Consider the following 22,009-nt stretch of genomic DNA (forward strand, 5'->3'; position numbering starts at 1 on the left):
CTGTACTGATAAACTCACACACTTCAATTGTTCCATTTATCACTGTATTTATTTTGTAAAACTTCCTGACTGTATGTAAGTGTTCTGTACACACCTTATATATCAACAGAGTTAAGTGTAACTTTCAGTTTATAGAACATAAAGTCTTGTGTAGGTGGTTTCAGAAATCAGCCTTTTAAAACCCCAGATCTTGATGCTTCAAAATGACATCAAAATCCAAGGTAGAAGAACAGGAGTTAAGAATGAAATCCTGGCTTAACAACAGTGATATGCACAGCATTTTAATTATGCAGACACCTGTTCACCACCAACTTTTAGTATTTCATATAGGTCACTGAGCAGCCATCTCATAGTAATGACTTTCACCCACTGCCAACCTGGACTGAATCTGAAATGCCATTCTTGGGGTTAAAGGCTAAAATTCCAATTACCAGAAGTATGAGGTATCCAATTTCCTGCATTACCACACTGCTGAAGCACTGCTTGAGTGCTCTATATGTTTTCAGGAACGTGGAATCATGTATAAATTATGACTTATTAAAATATTAGTTGCATTGCTTTATGATATTAGCAAGTGTTAATAATTGATAGTGAAGGAAAGTCTCATGCAGCACATAGCTTGATATGTTTATTCCTGTTGCAGTGTCTAATACTCAGAGTGATCTGAGAAAGAGCCTTTGTACCATACAGCTAGCAGGGAGAACAATAAAACAACAGAATGTAGCAAGTGATGCACAACTTCTCTGCATGCAAGATTCATTAATAATTATCATGTGTTGAGTTTCTATTTAATAAAACAGAACATTCAGCACATTGATCCATGGCTTCATAAATCATAGTTTATGGTTCATTAAATCACAGCTCTCTGTTCTGTCCAAACTAATATTTGGCTTAATACAGGTTAACAAACCAAGGTTATAAAACAGATTCAGAAAATAATCCTGCTTGTTTGTTAATTGATAAGCCAAAAGGTGGGATTGTGGCTCAATATAAGCCAGGATTTCTGTACGGAATCCAGTTTGTGATGGCAGAAGAGTTGAGCCAAGGAAGAACACACAATCACAGCACTTACCCACAACTTTACAAACCATGGTTTGTAAGCCATGGACAAACTTCTGAATACTGTATTGCCATTCTATTAGAGTGTCATCAAATACTTAGAAAACAAGAAAGCTGTTTCTGGCATTTCTAGAATAATGTTGATTCAAATCCTTAATAAACCAATTGCATGTGCTCTTAGAGAGAAGAAGAAAGCAGAAGTGAGTGTTGCCCACAATGCAGATTGAGAGTTGGTATCCATAGATGTGCTATCGAGGGAGGATTCCTGTGGGAGCACAAGTATTATGCATCTATGTTCTTTTGCATTTATGGAGCACTGACTTCCCTAAGAATTAACATGATTCTACCTAAAAAGAGACTAGCACCTTTTACTAAGCTGAAAACATATTATAGCCTGATTAAGTTTTAGAATTATTAATTTTAAAATAGCTTTCTATCAGCTGTTCTGTAGATTTTATTAATCTAGGGCTGCCATACATCCAGATGTTCTTCGGACATTACCGAGATTTCAAAGGCAGATTTGACATCTGGGGGGAATTTCCGAAATGTGGCGCTCAACAACTTTCGGGGTGTCCTGGTTTTTACTTTTTGAAATATGGCAACCCTAAATAATCTTCTGTTGCTGTAATCAGAATATTTGCAAAGTCCTATTCCATTTTCTATCTCCAGTAATATTCACCCTCTGTAGCTCTAATATTATTGTTAATGTCCTTCACCTATATACCTATTTCTTTTCTGTTTCACTTGAAATAACCAAATGCAGATGAGGTAAAGGAAATGGGTTGGATGACACAAAATGTAGAAGACTTATGGACTGTAAGTAGTAGTTCGTGAACTTTTTTTAAAATTTACATTTTTATTCATTCTGTAGCAGATGGTGAGAATCCATCTGCAATTGTCAGTACCTCTTTGCAAAAAGTAAAGCAAACCCCTCCCTGTGAGCTAGCAGCTGACTGCCTCTGGGGAAATGAGGCATTACTGTTATTTATATTTTTCCAAAGCAAACCTCTCAACCTAGTATCTGTATAATTTGGGCCAGACACATCAATGCAGAAAAAAGAAAACCAGAAGAGATTAAGGGGAAAGAAAACCTATTATTCCATCGCTGCCTTTGATACATTGCTCCCTGTAGTGTATTTTATAGTACTTTAGCCACTGTACTGTTTAATATCACAAGTCTTCTACCTTTTCCCTGGAAATATGGCACCACATTTTATATTAGATTTCATTGTAGAGAGCGTATCCTAACCAGTCTCTATTTCACATCATTGCAATAATCTTCTAAAGCTTTTTGGCAATGGTTTACATCCTTCAAAAAAATATAAAATGATTATTTTCCCTCTCTCTCCCAAAGGCCTTTCTTCATTGTTTAAATTCATTACATCCAACTTTGTTCGACTTTGCTCATAAGGCTACTGTTATGGCTGTTTTCCAAATACCTTTCAATATTTCTGAACTTGTGGTCATTATTGGTGCAGACTACTTGGAATACATGGAAGTGTATTATATGTGAATTGAATACTATTGTGCTGCTGTGCCACCTGGTTCAGCTTTCAGCACAACATTTAAAATATGCTCCAAGCTAGAAAACACGGCTTCCCCTGCAATTTCCCAGATAGAATCCATTCAGGAGCCAATCTCTAGAATGTTTTGTGGTGTAAGTGGTGAACATTAGATGTGAATTCATAGATGTGTTACTGGAAATAAGTGCAATTAACCTGTATGCATGTGTGTCTGCCGTTGTACATGGGTTGACTTGTTGACTTTTACACATAAAATGAATGTGTGGATGATTCAGACATTCTTGCTTTTTCATTAAAACCATTGATTACACCATACAGGAAATTGAATGTGTTTGAGACATATGTAATTGACATTCATTTAGGCTTGTAACTTGGTCCTGGCAGGTGGATACAATGGAAAACACTCTGAGGAAAACCCACATGTAAATTGTTGTGGATACCAAGTGCAATGAACAAATCCATGATTGTCATCTTGTTGTCATTTTGCTCAAGTCATTGACATTTATAGTTTGCTCAGATCACATGTTAATGAAATCTGGGGTCTATCTATCATCTATCTATCATCTATCTATCTATCTATCTATCTATCATCTATCTATCTATCTATCTATCTATCTATCTATCTATCTATCTATCTATCATCTATCATCTCATCTAATCTATCTATATCTATCTATCTATCTATCTATCTATCTATCTATCTATCTATCTATCTATCTAATCTGAGCTGCCTTTACTGTAGAGCTTTAAGTACCTGTGATTTCCAAACTGTTCTTATTTTACCTCTGTCTATAACGGGAAAGAATTTTCTTTTACAACATGGGCAGAGAATGCTCTGGACAACTCAACACACTTCTTATACTACTCTCACTAGATTAACCATGGGGGGGGGGAAACCCTTTCTTTTTTGTACACCCAAGTGTGTAATGATTACTGTTGATCCAATGCAGTCAAACAAAACTGAAAAATGAATACACAGGCCACATTGAATTATTTCAATATTAACAATTAGGTCCTGTAGTTTAAAATCTCAGCTGCTACTGCTTTTGGTTTACAGCCACAGGGTTGGATCTGGATTTGTTGTCAACAGAGTTCTGGTCAAGGATAGTCCTGCTGAAGGAAGACAATTTTCGCCATTTCTTCTTCAACCCCTTGCCCCCTGAAAACCTGTTCACTGGTTAGGGGGATTCTCTGGAATGGGGAAGACGATGCAGGAAGCTGAAAGGGAAAGGGGGGATTGGTGAAGATCATCATCATCTTCCTTCCTGCAGTGGGCTCCCTCCACTGAATCTGAAAGTCCTATCTGCAAAGAGAAGGAGCCCGTGTACTCATGGAAGGGCAATGCTATTTTTCTAGAAAAAGAGGTGCCAAAACTCTCCACAAATGCCTCCCTTGTTCTCTTATTATGGCAATGGCACCTACCTGAGAGCTGCTCGAACTGAGTTCCAGTGAGTTCCAACTGGAAAAAAAAGCTCTGTGAAAGGGCAAATCTGGTTCCAATCCACTGCTTTGAAGAACTGAGCACAGCTCTACAGTGACATGTGGATGATCAGTGGCATAAGGAGAATGCTGCGTAGCATCCCCATTCCCGAATTCATCTGTCATTGTCTCTACATGCATCCTCACTTTCCCAGCTCATATCTGTTCTGAACTCTGTTCGAGCATTTAGTTTTGCAACCTGAATTCCTCAACTGCTTCACACAAGTGAATGAATAGCAAATGTACTCCTTTGACCTTTTCGGTCATCTTTGGTATAATTTACAGGCTGTTTGCTCTTCCCCTAGAGCATGCCCCCCCAAAAAACCTCATGATAAAAACAGACAGCCAATCAAAGTATGAAATGTTGAAAAGGTTACCACCTTTGGTTTTGCTGTGTCTGTTCAATGTTCATAGCCTTGTTAGCAAGAAATACTCTAACAAGAACAGAAAATGCCATCAGATGAATCATGTTTCTTACAGAGAAACTGAGAGATGATATAAACATAATCAATTTTCATTGCCAATGCAGATAACTATGTCCCAACCTTTCACATCAATCTAGAACATTTCCTCTTAAGTGAATATTGTTGGCCTTTCAAACTGCTGATTAAGGTAGTGAGCAGCAGATCTTCAGATATATTTTTGTCTAGTAGCTGTTATCTCCTAGATAGTGTAATAGTCAATTCTACATTTTATTATCATTCATTAAAATTATTTTTATACTACACAAGATATCATAGAACTGGACTTCTAATTCTCATGTAAGATTCTGGGTGGTTTTTTGATATGACAGGCTAATAGTGATTTGAAACTAATATACCTAGGTGCGTCTTGTGGTCTGGTGCGTCTTATAGAGCGAAAAATACGGTAGTATTCCAGAGAGTTCCACATATTAACTAACTAATTACCGGTAATTAATAACCAATTTATTTGAAAATCAGTTGCTATGGACTCAGAGAAGGAAACAACTGCTGGTTGTCCAAGTTTCCTGATCAGCTAAAGGAACATTTCTCCTTAGACCTCTAAATTGAGTCGTTCTTATGAAGACTCTTGACACTGAGGTGAGGTGGTGCGGTGGCTCAGAAGGTTCATCTTTTGAGGACAAGGCAGTTTACTGTCCAGCTTCTGTGAACAATAGGAGAGTTGAGTTGTTCATCTGGTTAGGACTGATATCTCACATAGGATATAAATGAGAACTGGGAAGAGGTCTGGAGACTTAGTGTGGAGGGCAGATTGTTTCTCTAGTCTAGGTAGTTTATTTGGTGCCTTGAAAAGCGGTCCATTTGTTTAAAGGCAGTAAGTTTCCATGAACATATTGCTCTTGCTCTAAAATGGTCTCACTGGATACTAATACATCTGTACGCTCAATTCAAGGTTCTTGTATTGACTTTAAGGCCTGATAAGGTTAGGGTCCAGAGTATTTGGGGCAGGAATGCCTACCTCTTTATGATCCCCCTTCCTGTCCCGGTATTACTCTGTATTCCATCAGGGAATTTGCCATTGACAAGAAGCAGGTGCTTTTCAATCAGTCTTCAAACTATGGAATTCCTTCCTCCTTGAAGTCATGCTAGCTCTTCCTTCGCTCCACTTATGTATTTTTTACGTTTATATACTGACTTTTTGCCAATGCACCCATGGTGGCTTATAATTTAAAAACACTAAAAGAAGCAAATGATATAAAATGTAGAGTCCTTTCAGGTCAATAATGGTTTTATCATGAGTCTGGGCCTTCCCTCAGTTCTTAAGTCACCTCAGGGAAGGAGTTACCTCAGGCCACTGATGACTCATATAAAGAGCCAGCGGTATGTGCTTTGAGGGGAGGGAGTATGCCTTTTGTTGTTGTTGTGTCTTTTCTTTTTAAGATCTTGCTTGAGCATTGTTTAGATTTGGTTCTTTGCACTTGAGTTTTTAATCTGACTTTTGTTGTTCTGCTTTTTTGAATGATGGCATCAACATGAGAACATGTCTGACTCACAGGCTGAATTTCTCCAGTCTGCCATTGCCAAGCTCAATTGCCCCTGAAAATGGTATTTCAGCTGTGTTTGTTCAAACATCTTTGCCCCACCTTTCCACTAAAAAGTGCTTAATGTGCCTATTTTGCACTGGCAAAAATCTCATGCGTGCTCTAAAGGCAGGCCAGGCCATGTGTAAATAGGGATTTTTGCAAAAGCAAAATGCGTGAAATCAGCTGTTGAGGGAAACAAAAGCCTCTAGCTGCTTGAAAGAAGCAATCTTGCCTTGTAAACCTCCAAACCAACCACAGTACAATATGGTCTTCACAATCCAAGTCCTCACTTCAAAGCTCCCATCCTATCAGAAACCTACAGCGTCACTTGCTCTGCTTAAAGCTCCCCCTCGCGCTTGGAGTGGACCGGATAGAAATAGTGGGGGCTGTGACATAGAAACAGGTGCCACCTGTCAGGTAGAGAGACTGTTTGTCTGACTTGTTATAAGTCATTATACCTCAATTCTACCACAGCACTGTTGCTTTGGGAAGGTTTTGGCTAAGAGAAAACTTGTTTCTTTTTAATTTCAGGCTGTACATAATGTAGATGCCACTGCAAGTTTTCTGGTTTCCTTTTCACCTGGCTGTCAGAAGCAGCCAAAAATTCTTAACTAGAATTATTAACTTCTTATTTTTGTTGTTTTTAGCATTTAAATAAGCTCAGCTTGCTGCATACCAGAGAAGGGAGGGTAAAAGGGTGTGGGTGTTAACATAACTCTTGGACTGACCTGATTCTATTCCCAGTGCAGGATGTTCTCATGCTTTGCAGAGGTAGGATGCCTACATATTGTGATAATATTTTGGAGCATTGAAGCATTTGGAAGGATAAGAAGCAGTTATGGGATAGAAATATGTTACTCTGACAGATAGGAAGGTGGGGGCTATAAATCAGCAATGTTGGTTTACAATGAGCGTTCCTCCACGGTCCTGTGTACACTATGATATTACACTGTGATATTTTGTTGTGTCATAAAATAGTTTATTATGCAATAAACCACTGTGGTAGAAGAGGGTATTCACAGCACTGGGCTGCAGCACCAAAACAGCGGAAGGGACAAGGAACATTCAGACTCTGATGGAGCCAGCCATCACTATCCACATCACTGGTCCACAGCTCAGTGTTCTCACCTACCATTGCAACTGCCCACTATTGCCAGTCACTTGCACCCTTTCTTGGCCCTACCAGTAGTCTTCCTGGTCCTAGTGGTCCTGGGGTGGGACTTTAAAATAGAAGGTCAAAGTCCCTCTTCTCTGGACTGTCAGTGGCAGAAGGCAGATGCTATTTTAGCTTCTCAATGCAGTGCCCAACATCATATCGAAAGGAAGTGGTATTTCAGATATCTGGGGCCCAAGTCATTAGGGTTTTAAACACCCTGAATTGGGCCCAGAAATGAACTTGCATCTAATGCCAGCTGTTTTAAAACATGAGTTTTAAAGGGATCCTTAGTCCGTAATCTGCTGCATTTTGGGCCAGTTGATGTTTCTACATCATCTTTGAGAGCATTCCCACACAAAACATTTTACATTAAACCAGTCTGAAAGTTACCAGAGCATGGTTCAAACTCCAGCTCACAGTACATTGCACTAGTGGTACCAGCATAATTTTCTTTTCATTTTTAAGGGAGAATGACAGAGAGGAAAAGAGAATGCACAACATATCTATGTAGCAAAATATTAAAAGCAGTTACCATCCTTTAGGCTGTGGTATATTGTAGGCCATGTACCTATAAAGGTTTTAACTATAGATGTAGCTTTCATAATTTTTCATGTAATCATTATACCAAGTTATTTATTGACCTTGGGAGTGGCATATTATACATTTTAGAAGTAAGTCAATAAATAAATATTACCTGTTTGTCTAATAGCTATATCTCTTCTTCAACCAGGATTAATAACTCTAATTATAGATATGTTTAATTTAGGCAAACTATCAGTGGAGAGTGGGAATTCTAATATAACTATTATTAACAACCTGGTATGAAATTTTTAATAAATTCCATTATTTATGTTTAGAATAGTTTTTAAACCACTTGATCAAAGAGATATCCTAGTAGTGTACAAATAAAATTGTACATAAACACATACACACACAACCATAAATCAACATTATTTGGATACTCGCTTGTTGAGGAGAAAGATGAGCAAATGATATTAAAAGATATTTATTAAATGATAGATTAAGTGATATATTCTACTAAAGCAACCTTGGTGAATAGATTGTGAGCTGTACCACACTGCTCCTGTGGTCTGAACTGAGAAGCATAATGTATTGAGAATTGTATTTCATGTTGTCTTGCAAAGGTTCTTGAGTCTTGCAATATCCTGGAATACTAGTTGCATTGACTCTGGGGTGTTTTTATTTTTTGGAGAAATGAAAAAGATCACACAAACACACACATTTTTCTGAAGTACAGTGGTACCTCGGTTTCTGAATGCCTTGGAAGTCTAACATTCCGGTTTTCGAACGCTGAAAACCTGGAAGTAAATGCTTCCGTTTTCAAACGGGCCTCAGAAGTTGAACAGCTTCCCCATAGTGTTTCCCAATTTTCTCAATTAAATTTCCAGACCGCCCTTTGCGCCTCAGTTTTCAAACATTTCGGAATACAAATGGTATTCCAGAATGGATCACATTCTGAGGTAGCGCTGTGCTTCCTTCATAAGCAGGGCTGCTGTATAACAATATGTACCAGTGTGTGCTATCCTGGATAGTTTCCAAAGAACTGAATAGGCTGGGGAGTTGATAAATAGCACCTTTTACCCCGTTTTAATTCAGTTTCATGTGGTGATTGAAATGTTGTAATATTTAATTTGATGGTCTATTCTAGTGCCATTTAGAAATAATTACTATACTCAGTGTTATTTTTCATGTCAAACAGAAAAGATATCTCTCCCTCTCTCGCTCTGTTTTTTCCTAACAAGAAAAAAGTATAATCACACAGGATTGCCATTTAGTTGTGTTAGTAATGGACAGAGCCATGCTACAAAACTATCAATTTAACTATGGCACATATTAACTGTCTGCCTAAGCCACTTGAGAAACCTCTTTTGGCCCCAAAACTTTCTGGGCATCCTACTTTCCAGTGTTGTCTTTCACATCTCAAACACTTGGAAAGCTCATAAGACTTACTTTGCACAGTGATTGGATACATATATTTACTTGAACTGGTCTGTGTGGTCAGGGGCGGAGGAAGGGGGGTGCAGTGAGTGTGGGCTGACCCAGGTGTCACCACTGAGGGGGGGTGACAAAATGTCAGGCGGCACTCACTGTGGGGCCTGCAGCACGCCTGAGCCACATGCCTCTCCTGGGAGAGACGTGGTGGCTTGGGTGCCATCCAAATGGTCCGCCCGCTGCCCAAATGGTCCGCCCGCTGCCTCCCTCCCCTAGCTGTAGGGCGGCTGAGTGAGAGGAGGCAGGCAGACTCCAGAGGCCCTGCAGTATGGCCCGCCCCTATGGGCGGCTCGTCCCGCCCCTAGGCGCACTGCACCAGGAACCCAAGCAGCTTCCTCCACCACTGTGTGCGGTGTAGTAGTTAGAGTGTTGGACTAGGACCTGGGAGAACAAGGTTCAAATCCCCACTTAGTCATGAAACTCACTGGGTGACGTCAGACCAGTCACAGCCTTTCAGCCTAACCTACCTCACAAGGTTGTTGTGGGGATTAAATAAGGAGAGGGAGAACCATGTATGCCATCTTGAGCTCCTCGAAGAAAAGGTGGGATATAAAGGCAATTGATAAATAAAAATAAGATATATGCTTTTTAATTGCACTTGGAGTATTCATATAACATCAGAGCCAGAATACATGCAAGTTTTCAGACTAGATTGCAACCAAGGATTTTCAGTTACAGGACACTCTGTTCAGTTGTTCAGAAATGTGTTCACTGTGAGGACATGATGCTTTGGTAACAAGCTCCACTTCCATGCTATGTCCATTTGTGAATGCCTGAAAAGACTGCATGTATTGGGGCTCTTATTCAGCCAATTCTGTTAATATTGTTATGAGTTTTTCAGGGAGGGCAGATCCTCCTAAATTCTTAGATTTAGCTAATATTTGGACCCGGTACAAATCCTTGCACTAATGGAATGACCTTGTTGGCTACAACACATTGCCATTTGCCATAATGCCATGCCCCTATGCATGTTCATTGGACAACTGAATGGGGCTCTCACTTCCAAGGCTGGGCTGCAGCCATCCAGGATTCTCTGAAGGAGCACTGCTCATGTGAGTAGCCTGCTTATGTGAGAATTCAGTTGCAAAGAGCAGTTAGCTTAGCAAATGTATGAGCTGTTTATAAGTTCTCTGAAGCGCTGCTCCTTACTGACGTGGTAAAACAGCCATAGGCAAACTCGGCCCTCCAGATGTTATGGGACTACAACTTCCATCATCCCTAGCTAACAGGACCAGTGGTCAGAGATGATGGGAATTGTAGTCTCAAAACATCTGGAGGGCCGAGTTTGCCTATGCCTGTGGTAAAATAATAGGGTCACAGGAACATAGGGAGCTGCCTTATACCAACTTTGACAATTGGTCCATCTAGTTCACTATTGAACTAAATACCGACTTGCAGCATTCCAGGCTTTCTGACAGGGGACATTCCTAGTTCTACCTAGAGTGGCCAGAGATTGAGTCTGGGACCTCCTGTGTGCAAAACATGCTCTACAACTGATTTGCAGCCTTTCAGACCAACCCCACTTCAACTTCTGTCTCTTGAATCAGTTCTAAGCAAGCACATTGCAACTATGCAAATTTGAAAACCCTCACCTGCTGGTGATTTGCCAGTTTTCCTTAAAATATAAATATAAATCCAACCACACCTTAGTTGTGATCTGGATGTATTCTGTAGCATTTTCAAGACCCAAAGAAATTCAATCAAATGTGTGGGGGTGGGGGTGGGATTCCAAACTAATTTCATTAAATGCAATTGGTGTATGTTTCATTGAATCAACTAAGCAGTGTTTTTATTTTAATTTATTACTCATCTTTCACCCTAAGGTACTTGGGTGGGTTACAGCAATTAATTTGTATTTATTTTTCCATCACAGTGAAAGCGGCAACAACCTGGCATTTCTAAGAGAATAAACAATAAAGGATATTCAGCCATGGACAAAAAGCAGCATCTAGTGAAAAAGGAATTTAGCAAAAGATTTTCTTTGGACAGTACTCTCATGGTGAGTACAAAAGCATATCTATAGTTTTGGATATCTTTTTGGCATTGGGCGCTTGGGCCTTTCATTGCTGTGACCCTTTGTAACAGACATCCTTGAAGACTTGTTGAAGACCTTGTATTGTCAAAATTGCAAGAGAGTTTTTTTCTAAATAGCCAAATGTGAGTAAATGCTAAAAGACTATTATAGCTCAGCCAAAATGCAACTGTTGATAGGAACATGACACCTTGTTCGTCTAGATCAGAATCTCAGAAGAAAAATGATGCCTTGTCCAGTGGAGTTTAGTGGATCTGGGATGCCCTGGTATAGGGGTGTCATTGATAAAGTTGTGTCAAGCTAAAAAACCCAAAGTGGTTTAATCAGAGAACATTGCTTCAAGAAAACTTACGTGGTTAAATAATGTTCAAATAACAAAGATATATATTTCTGTGTCTGTGTTCTATAGCCATTTGTACAGTGCTTTTAAAGTATACATCAAAATCTAATGTCAGTATGATGAGTGTGCATGATCATACAGGCATCACTGGAAACCAGGATCGGCTGTTGAGAGCACACTTGATGGCAAACCTTGGTTTGAAATGGCCCTGTTAATGTCAGTGTTCATTTTGGCTGCTGTGAACAAAAATTGAACCTAAAACATTGCTGTCTCTCGACAAGCGACTTAGATGTGTTTTCTTGGTTAGTCTTTTTCTCCCCTAATAAAGGACTTGGGATCACTCCACACATTACATTTTCAAAGTGTTCTCCTAAGAAGTGACAAATGCAATTCATGGACCTGTGCCTGGATGCCACTCTACTGAACATACACTTGGTAGACATTCTTTTACATAGAGCAAATGCATGGTACCTAATGTCCTCTGGTACCAGAAGTTAGTGATTTGTTGAGCACTGAAACTCCATTGTTACCTATGTGAAACATTCTTTTTTTAGGCATGCTTCAGACAACAAGCATGTACATGCCCCCATAATACTGTTCTACAAAGACATCATATGGCCATATTATCATATTACTCAACTCTGCCAAACACTGAACAGAGAGAGCTTCCTCTCCAGTAGTTGTCAACACATCCACATTTTAGGGAGTTTCTGTCAAGTTTGCAACAGTATTTGGATGGGGGAGAAGTACATCAGGACCCACCCAGTTCTTTGAAACAGTTTAAATTTATGGATTTAAATTTAACACTGCTGGTGAAAGAAATGCAGAATTCTTTTTCAACCATGTCATGGCAGGATTCTTTGGAAAGCAGAGGTGGAGTTGAATATCAAATCATGAAAACTCCTGAGAATTACAGCATGCTCTAAAACTCTCCTTGCTCATCTGTCTAATGGCTAATGTTCGTGCTGTAACATTGAATGTGTTTAGTCAGCAGAGTAAGCTCTGCTAAAGCTAATGGGATACATTTGCAAATAAATATGGCGAGGAGAAGCAATAATAGGAAGCTAAAAAAGGGAGGGCGGCACAGAAATACCAAGTAGCCGCATTCAGGCCAAAGTCATGTCCGTGAGTCTGCTTCCTTGCCTCCACTTCCAGCATAATGAATTTGTGGGCTTCTAAGCAGTGAGAGAAGAGCAGCATTATTTTCAAAGAAATTAAGTTCCCAGGGTCAGCATTTCAGGAGGTCGCTGACATATTTAGTGACTACCCTTCAGATGTGAGAAAGCTGGTATGAGATTTCTAAGGATGATGAAATCAGCTGACCCAGGAAAGAATGGAAAGTAGAGATGAAAATCAAAGTATTTCTGGGTCAGTAATAGAGCAGTTGCAGAGATGAAAGGAGAGCCTTCTGCCTTGTAAAATAAATCAAGGTACATCCCTTTAACCCGAACAAGGTAATTCATCAGCAGCGGCAGCACAGCAAGCTGTGGGAGTCTCACAGTAGTGTAGCTTGCAGGAAACTTTTAGGGTTGCTTACTACCATAATATGCTAATAATATAAAGCAGAGCTTCTGTGGCTTTAGATCTGGGTTTGAAAAGCAAAGCGACAGGTGATGCTTTCTCCTCGGTTCATATCCAAATGGGAGGGAAATAATCTGAAACGTATGCTTGTTATGCACTTAAAAAAACGCAGAGAAGTCTGGACAAGAAAAGGGAGTAACTCCACAACCACAACCTAGCATACTAGTCGCATTGGGTATGTGAGAACTAATTGTCCAGTCAGCTTTCTGCCCCACCTTAGCTGTAATTATCCCTTGGCTGGGAGAAAGGAGCCTAGTTACAACCAGACTAGATTATTGCAATAAGGTCCACAAGGGACTGCATTAAAAGATGTTTGGATTCTTCAGTTGGTACAGAATGAAGTGAATTCTGGACTCCTGTGGGGGCAATCAAAGAATAGAACACCGATCTGATACTGGCTGCACTGGAGGCTAGATTGTTTTCAGGACTAGTTTAAAGTGTTGGTGAAGACTTTTAAAGCTCTAAACAGTGCGTAGCCAAGTTGTTTGAAGGGCTATTTGTACTTGTATAAACCTGTCTGGGTCTAAAAATAGGTTCAGGGAGTTGTGTGCCCGCCATCAATATATATTAGGTTGGCAGGCACTAGAATTAACCTGTGGCCTTCCAGATGCTGTTGGTCTACAACTCCCAGCATTCATGACCACTGGCTATTATGGCTGGGGTTGATGGGAATTGGAGTCCAACATCTGGAGGGACACAGGTTTGCAACCCTTGTACTATATAGGACGGGGTCTTTTTGGTGTTGGCCCCATGTTTAATGGAAACTTAGAACTTCATTCTCTAGGTATGTATTCATGGACCATATTTTGCTGCTTTTTAAACAGAAGACATTCATATTTCAAACTGTTTATAATTTACACTTAGAATGTTTGGCTCATTTTCAACTGTTGGCTATTCTAATGCTTTTATTTCAAGCTGCTTCTACAAATATTTAAATAACTAAGTATATAAATAAACTGGTTCGATCATGCATACTTAAATCTGTGCATGATAGGTAATGTCTGTGTTCATGCCAGTGGAATTCAGAATGTGGCAAAGAAAAGTATGCTGGGAAAAGGTCTGTTCGCCCGCCCCCTTTACAGTGGTACCTCAGGTTACATACGCTTCAGGTTACAGACTCCGCTAACCCAGAAATAGTACCTCAGGTTAAGAACTTTGCTTCAGGATGAGAACAGAAATCGTGCTCCGGCAGCGCAGCAGCAGCAGGAGGCCCCATTAGCTAAAGTGGTGCTTCAGGTTAAGAACAGTTTCAGGTTAAGAACGGACCTCCAGAGCGAATTAAGTACTTAACCTGAGGTACCACTGTACTTGGCAGCACTGCCATCCCTGGAAATGTATCCTATCTAAAGCTCTGAATAGCCACCCACTTCCAGTCCGTATAGACCAGCAGTTGCTAATATGATGCCTATAGCCACTCATCTGCTTGCATAGGTTTTTATTGGTGATCACAAGGCCTCTCCCCCACTCCTCACCCCCACTTCAAGTTCAATTGGACTTGAAACAAGCTTTCTGTTTTAGTGGATTGAATAAGCTGTGTGTGTGTGTGTATGGTGACCATGACAGCCTCACTGCTTGGCAAATGCACCCACTGGCTCAAAAAGGATGCTGACCCCTAGTATATACAATACTGAGCTAGATGGACCAATGGTCCAACTTGGTGTGATGCTATGTTGGTGCTATTTTCCTGTACACAATCACCATGTTTGCAACTAGCATACTAGTACAGAGTTACCCTAAGTCAATAAATGTTAAGTTCTCTGTCCAGCTATTCTTTATGTCACCCCCTTCTATACTGAACAGACAGCTTTTGCCAATGCATTCAATATATGAGGCAGGCACTGTATTTAAAATAAGGACAACAAAACTGGTATTCAGAATGCAGAGAAGGCATTACATCATAATGTCTGGCTCCAAGTATTATTTTAGAAGGGGAGTCTAGACCCCAAATCAGAATGCAGCTAGTTAAAAATAGTTTCATGACTTGTAAATACGTACATCCCTATTTTCTGTCTCCTGTCACAAGCACATCACAACTTTGTAGTGCTGTAAATCAGAATTCGGAAATGCACATTAATTAATTAGCTAGGATAATGTATAGTTCTTACAGCTCATACATAATCTACTGTATATTCATTTTTAAAGTTAAATGTGCAATGTGGGACATTTTATCAAAACTCAGTTTAAATGTTTTCATTTTCATTGTCTACAGCCCTTCATCCATAGATATCAGGGCAGTTCACAGCATAAAAATACAAGATAAAAACACAAAATACATAATAGAAACAAGAACGAAACAAAAACCTGCTGACCCCCTTCCATAAATGATATTATGTTAGGGCTGTTCAAATGGTGATCATAGTTGTTTTTTTTAATTTGAGTTGTGCATCAGAAAAATTGGGCTGCTGTTGCGGCTATTAAAACTACTGCCCGGAAGAATTGTAAGCTTTCTTCAAATACATTCTTTTTTTATATATATAAAAAGTCCTTCTGTAACCAAGTAGAAGAAAAAAGAAAAAAGAAAAACCACTCACATTATAGACCAAATCATTATTACTGTGAGGAACTGTTGCTTTTTTCACACTCTCTGTACAGTGCTCCCTGTGAAAATAATAAAAGACCCACCAGAAACGGAGGCCTTTGCCTGACCTAAAACTGTTCAGTTTTCTCCAGGACACATTTTGATCAGAAAAAGTCAGTGCTTCAAGCTGTGCTCTTTATTTACGAGAGTAATTCCCAAGCTGGCTAGGGAATTGCCTTGGATTGACACTTGCAGCTGTAATGGCATTTAGCTGAGCAGTCTTCTTGAGAACGTTTCATCTTTACAAGTAGCTAGCCTCTATAAAGTAGAAGTTTTTAAAGGGTGGGTTTTTTTCGTTTTTTTTTAATGGGCAGCTTTCCACTTTCAAAAGAAGAGTGCAGTGAATTGTTTCTTAGGAGGCTGATTGCCTGTGCTCTCACCTTTTCAAAGCTTAGTTATATACCACTGTGATTTGCAATCAGATTAGTCTTAACAAGTGAGATACCTGTAATATTTGCTGCTCACGGTTGGGAGGCATGGAATTGACTGGTGAACAGGAGCGCTGCCAGGTCTGAGGGGCTGTCCTAGTTCTTCCGCTCTCCCTTAGAGTACCAGGTGGTGGCAGGAGCCAGGGGGTGTCCCTTTTTAACACTTAAAGAGGTCTGGCTGGTGAGTGTACTGCACAGTGAGCCACCTGCCAGTGCCATTCTTCCCCCAGGAAGCATGATGATTGTGGGTGCACCTGTAACTTTGGTCCTTCAGGGTGCTGTGCATTCAGCAGCCCAATGCCTCTAGAAGTTAACAAATGGTGTGCTCATGCTGGGTGCTGCAGCAAGTTCCCATCATCTACAGGTAATGGAAGGGGGTCTAGGTTTCAGGGCGCAAGTCTGGCCCTAACATCACCACTACCGAGAAAAGTGTTACTAACATCTGAACATTTATACTTCTACCTGTTCTATGTTACCCTTTACTATTCAATCTACATCTATTTACCCCAGTATTATCTGAGGTGCCAAGCTCATCATCATATCATTACCTTAAGTCTGATCCCCATACTTTTGGACAAGCTGTGTTTCCCCTGAATGATAGTCATTCCCAGATCTGCTCCATGCTGAAGAGGACTGCAGATGGCTATTTCCTAGCTTCTAGAGAGGTAGCTGAGTTTGTCTGCTTAGTGAAAACAACAGAGCTTTTGGGCACAACTAAGGGCAAATCCACACTTACCTTTGCTCTGCATTTCTAGGCACAGGTCCATGCTTAAACTTCCTGTCTCAGCACTTTTTTTTTTGCCACTGTGCTTTCCACGCAAAAGCCCACTCCTTACTTCTGAATCGGTGCAAACAGCAATCTGCAGAAAATCTGAATTGCTGTTTGTTCCGATTCAGTGTTGAAGAGCAGCTTTCCTGGGGAAAGTGGTGGGGCAAAAATAAAAAGAGTGTTTGGACCTATGCCCAGAAAGCACAGGGCAACAGGTAAGTGTAGATGTCTGCTTTAACATTATATGGCCTTTTAAATGTATTTGTGGAAGGACGGGTTATTGGTTTGTTTTTGTTTTATTATGTATTCTGTGTTCTCATGTTGTGAACTGCCCTGTGATCTTCAGATGAGGGGCATTATACAAATTAAATAATAAATAAATAAAGTAAAATAAAAACAGGGTCAAATTAGTGGTTTTTATGCCCTCCCCCACACAATCATGTTTGTAGTTTTGCAAGCCAAGGTAATAAGAACAATTAGGTCTTGTTTTCCAAACTGTAAGGTGACCCACCTGAAAGATGGCAAAGAATGTGCCCTTTAACCATATTCAAGGTAAAACGAATGTGTGATTTCTCCTCGACCTCAGAAGGGGAAGGTGCCATCCCTCAGCACTCTAACTTATTAAGACAACAGCCAGACCAAGCTGGTGTGATACATTACGTACTGTCAAGAAACAGGCACTGAAGCTGTGTATTTAAAACAGTATATTAAAAGTTAAGCAGTTCTATGTAACCTTTACCCTGTGTTGCTTTGTCAATATTATCACCCTTATGAATCAGCCTTTAAGCCTTGGATTTGAAGCATTTATTTATCTTACCATAAAATCTCAATAACTAAGAACACCCTCAGAATAAAATTTGATTTACAATCTTGGCATGTTTGTGTGTCTGGATGTTTCTCCTCTGGCTGCTCAGTCAAATACTTCTCCCTATACCCCCAAATTAGTGATAGGCAGTCAATTCTACCACCTCCCTGCCAAGTATTTGTCTCGTGACTACTAGTCCACAGCATGAACAGGCAATGTGTGTGGCAATAAAGGAGACATCAGCAAATCTGTGACTAAGTTGTCTATTTGAGTTAGATGAAATTTACATAAAATTGCTGGGTTTCCTTAAGATTAGTTATTCTAATATTTTATGTCTGGATTAAATGTGAACATTTGAGTTGGCTCTTGGGCAATTTTGCAAATCTATGGACATGTTCACACTGTGCCTGGTGCATGCAATGGATTTTGGGGGTGAGTGCCACAGCACACATTCTGACCGGTTACACACACACACACACACACACACACACTTTGTTCACCCTGCCACTTTGTTCATAGATTGAAAATGCCCTACCCACATGGAAATACCAGCTCCATTTTTGTGACTAACATATTGTATGGCATAATATACTTGTATACAAACAAGTATGTGAGTTTAGTCTTAAGGTGTCTGGGTACAGAGTATGGCAGCAGGACTCCCTTATCTTTAATTGCTGGGTAGGAGAGGGAATTTTGATGACTGCAGATAGCTTTTCAGGGCTGAGGAAAGTTGCGTTTACTGAGGGCCAAACTACCAATAGCCAGGGTCATTGCTAGATGCTTAAAATATTTGAGGCACCAAGCATGTGGGGTAGGAGGGCTTTAACTCTCACCCTTCCTGTCACTGTTGTGGTCCTGATCCAGATTGGACTTCTTTGTGTACATTTTCTATTGCAAAAAAAGACCCATCAAATTGAATGGGACCCTTTTTGCAATGTATATTGCAAGTATGGGGTCCCTAATCTGCATTGGGATCCCAGTGGGAAAGAGTTAAGGGATCCAACCCCCAATACTAACAATGTGATGTGGGGAGGTTGTGATTCTGTATACAAGGGCAGAACTATGCCATTAGGGGCACATGCAGTTTGGCTCTGAAATTCCATCTTCTACACAATTAATAAAGATAAACAAGCTGTGTTTTCCTTTGTGCATCACTGCTCTTCCCATAAAACATTCTGTTGCAGCAGTGAGGGTGTTGTTTGACTCTAAGTAGTAATCCAGTATTCTGCCACGTGAATCGTCCTTAAGAAATCATGAACACCTTCCCTCCCATTGCCTTCTTATTCTAACTTACAGCAAAGTTATTTCCCAAACCAAAATGCTTCCGTTTTTCCAGTGCTAGCTATATTCTTTCAAAAACTTTCAGAATTCTAATTGTTCTGTGGAACTGAAAAGTAACATTGCCATATTTATAGTATATCAATATTTGAATGGCATAGGGAATGGAATTTGTGTTGAACATGAAAGAAGAGAAAAATATTTCAGATGGGTTCAGGATCATGTGCTTTACTTCAGTTTTTAATGTTTCTCTCTTTTTAATCCTACCATATCTGCAAGTTGATATTTCCTGCCACATTATTTAAGATATACAGTCCTACAGGCACGTGAGCACAGCCAAGTTAGCTTTGAACTCACACTTCTGATTTTAATGCACACACAATAAAGTAACAAAAAATGCCTGGAGGAAAGATAGGGTTTTAAAGAAACACTTTAAAATATGATTTTGAACACCCAGGAGCTGTTTCTAAAAGGAATTATGCTTTCTGAACCAGTTCCTGTTTATTTGGAAAAGTTATTTCAATTATACATTGGATTAAGGCAATCGAGGCAATTATTGCTGATCACATTTTTAAAAAACTTGCCTATCCAGAAATGAATTCATTTATTCTCAGATATTTCTAAGTCGCTTTTCAAGACTATTGCCTTCCAAAGGTGCCTTATGTTAATAACAAATATAAGATTACATTAAAATGTACAATGCAAATCACAATAGTACAACCATTTAAAAAACGTCCATAGATTAAAATGCAACCAATGATGATAACAACCTCAGCAGCAGCCCATATACTAAAATATTTCTTCAATCAAAAGCCAAGAGAAACAGATGAATTTTCCTCTTTAAAAACCTGAACTGAACCAGACAGCTGTTTATCTCTCAGAAGAAAATTCCAAATGCTTGGAGCCATCACTGAGAAAGCCCTATTACTCAGGCCTACAAGTATAATTTTGTTTTTTTATTAAAATGTTTGTTTACAAATACTTCAACAAACCACACAATCAAAGTGATTATATAAAATCATGCAGTAAATTTATATTATTAAAATCAAACTTCAATTAACTATTGTGGAAAGTTGTATTCGTAACTGCCTGCCTAGGTCTGGTGGCATAGAAAAAACATTTTCAGGAGGTGTCTAAAAGCTGAAACAGGAGGCACCTACTGAATATCTATTGACAAAGCATTCCACAAAACCGGACTGATCACACTAAAGGCTCCATTATTGTCAAATGAACCTCTATAACTCACGGAACAACCAACAACACTGATGATCTTAGTGACTGAGCTGGGATATAAGGGTGCAGGTGGCTCCTGAGGAACCGCTGGACCCATACATAGAGTATCTGAAGCTAATCTTAAAACATGGGTTATATGGGCAGTTCTGTAAATCACATTGACACAAATCTTGTTGGGCCTTAAAGGTCAACAACAATGAGTTAAGCCCAGAAAATCACTTGTAACCAGGGCAACTGGAACACTCTGGGGGAGGGCTGTAGCTTAGGGTTGCCATATTTCAAAAAGTAAAAACCAGGACACCCTAAAAGTAGCTAAGAGAGTGGGATCAGTGGTCCTACTTTATATAGACAAAAGTGGACTAGGTGGATCTGTGACCACTTCTTGTGTGCAATGTTTGAGCAAAACCTAAAGCAGCACAGTTTAATTGAGTCATGTTGAACTACTTCAGCATGAGTTATTGAGAATCCAAGGCAGAACACATTTCTTCAAATGCTATTAGAAATCTTATGTTGTTCTCAGTTATTCAGTTTCTATAACAGTGGTGCATCAGCAGAAAGCACAGGGTTTTGTGGCTCAGGCTGTGTTGCCTATCAATCCACCTATGTTGGGGGGGGGGACTGAACTAAAATTTGAAGCCCATCTGGAGGTGCTTACTTTGACCAAAACATTTGCAGGATTTTAAGAGAAGCTTAAAGCATTTCACTAACTAATAAGACTTCTCCAGGAGAGGAGTGGTTTCATGCATCCCTACCTAATGCCAAGTTTGCCTAAAGTAGAACTGAGGTAAATCTGGAGGTTTCTGCTTAGGCAAAACATCAAAAGAATTTCAAGTGATGAAGATGTGTCTCAGAGCTGTTTTGTCCATTCTCCAATGCTTATGCCTGAAAATCAGAACAGCTACTTTTATTCTTCAGAAAGCAGGCAAAAGAGGAACAATTGTTCTTGTGCTTTCCCCCATGGGGATTTTTTCAAGTTGAAATTGCACAAAATTTCACATTTTACTCAGTCCCCTCCTTCTTGTGACTACTCTTATCTTTTCACTAGATGTTTTCATTATCCCCCAGTAGTGATTGCTGGTAAAATATGCCTCTCTTTTTCTTTGAGTGATTTGACTATAAATAATGTTGACAACTTTTACCTTGTTCTTTTATCTCGCTGTTCTCAAGAGCTTAGTTTTGTGGATACATTTTCAAGCAGTATTTCTATACTGTCTTCAGCACTGTCAAATTTATGATTCTGGCTTCGCTTCTGCAAACCCTCATACACACTGAATATCAAAGTGACAAGCATTCTCCAGTATGGTGCATACTGGAACACAGTAAAAAGACAATGTCAAGGAAACTTGAGGCTTTCATTAATCAATAATAATAGCACTGAGAAGTATAATAATGCATTTGCTAGTGCAGTGCTTCTCAAACTATCTGATGTGGTGAACTGGCAGTCTGTCATGCCCCCTACCCATGTGCCAGGGACTGGTAAGATATTTAGTCCCTGAAGTGTCCCACCCAACCTAGGTTGTGGTGGCGTCACCATAGATCAGCAACTGATGTTAAAAGCAGGATTGTACCACTTTAAAACGTCATGGCTTCCCCCAGACAATCCTGGGAATTGTACTAAAGAATGCTGAGATCCCTATTCTCTTTAGAAAACAGTTCCCAGAGTTCCTAGAGAAGAAAAATGAACTGTTACACCACTCTGAGAATTGTAGTTTTGTTTGATGCTACTTTAA

General features: G+C 39.7%; 1 protein-coding gene across 6 annotated transcripts in view; it reads left to right on the forward strand.

The window, feature by feature from the left end:
• The window catches only part of NCKAP5 (NCK associated protein 5), a 605,696-nt gene that overhangs the window by 120,473 nt on the left and 463,214 nt on the right, over window positions 1-22,009 (forward strand). For 3 of the 6 annotated variants that reach the window (XM_083581665.1, XM_083581669.1, XM_083581667.1), the window contains 2 exons: window positions 1,823-1,875; window positions 11,109-11,234. In XM_083581665.1, the coding sequence (XP_083437791.1) occupies window positions 11,166-11,234 (69 nt within the window). In that variant the 5' untranslated portion in view covers window positions 1,823-1,875; window positions 11,109-11,165. The remainder of the gene's footprint in view (window positions 1-1,822; window positions 1,876-11,108; window positions 11,235-22,009) is intronic. The other 3 variants (XM_083581664.1, XM_083581666.1, XM_083581670.1) reach the window with 1 other exon arrangement.

The sequence above is a fragment of the Podarcis filfolensis genome (genome assembly GCF_964270895.1).
Source record: "Podarcis filfolensis genome assembly, chromosome: 1".
Taxonomy (NCBI): domain Eukaryota; kingdom Metazoa; phylum Chordata; class Lepidosauria; order Squamata; family Lacertidae; genus Podarcis; species Podarcis filfolensis.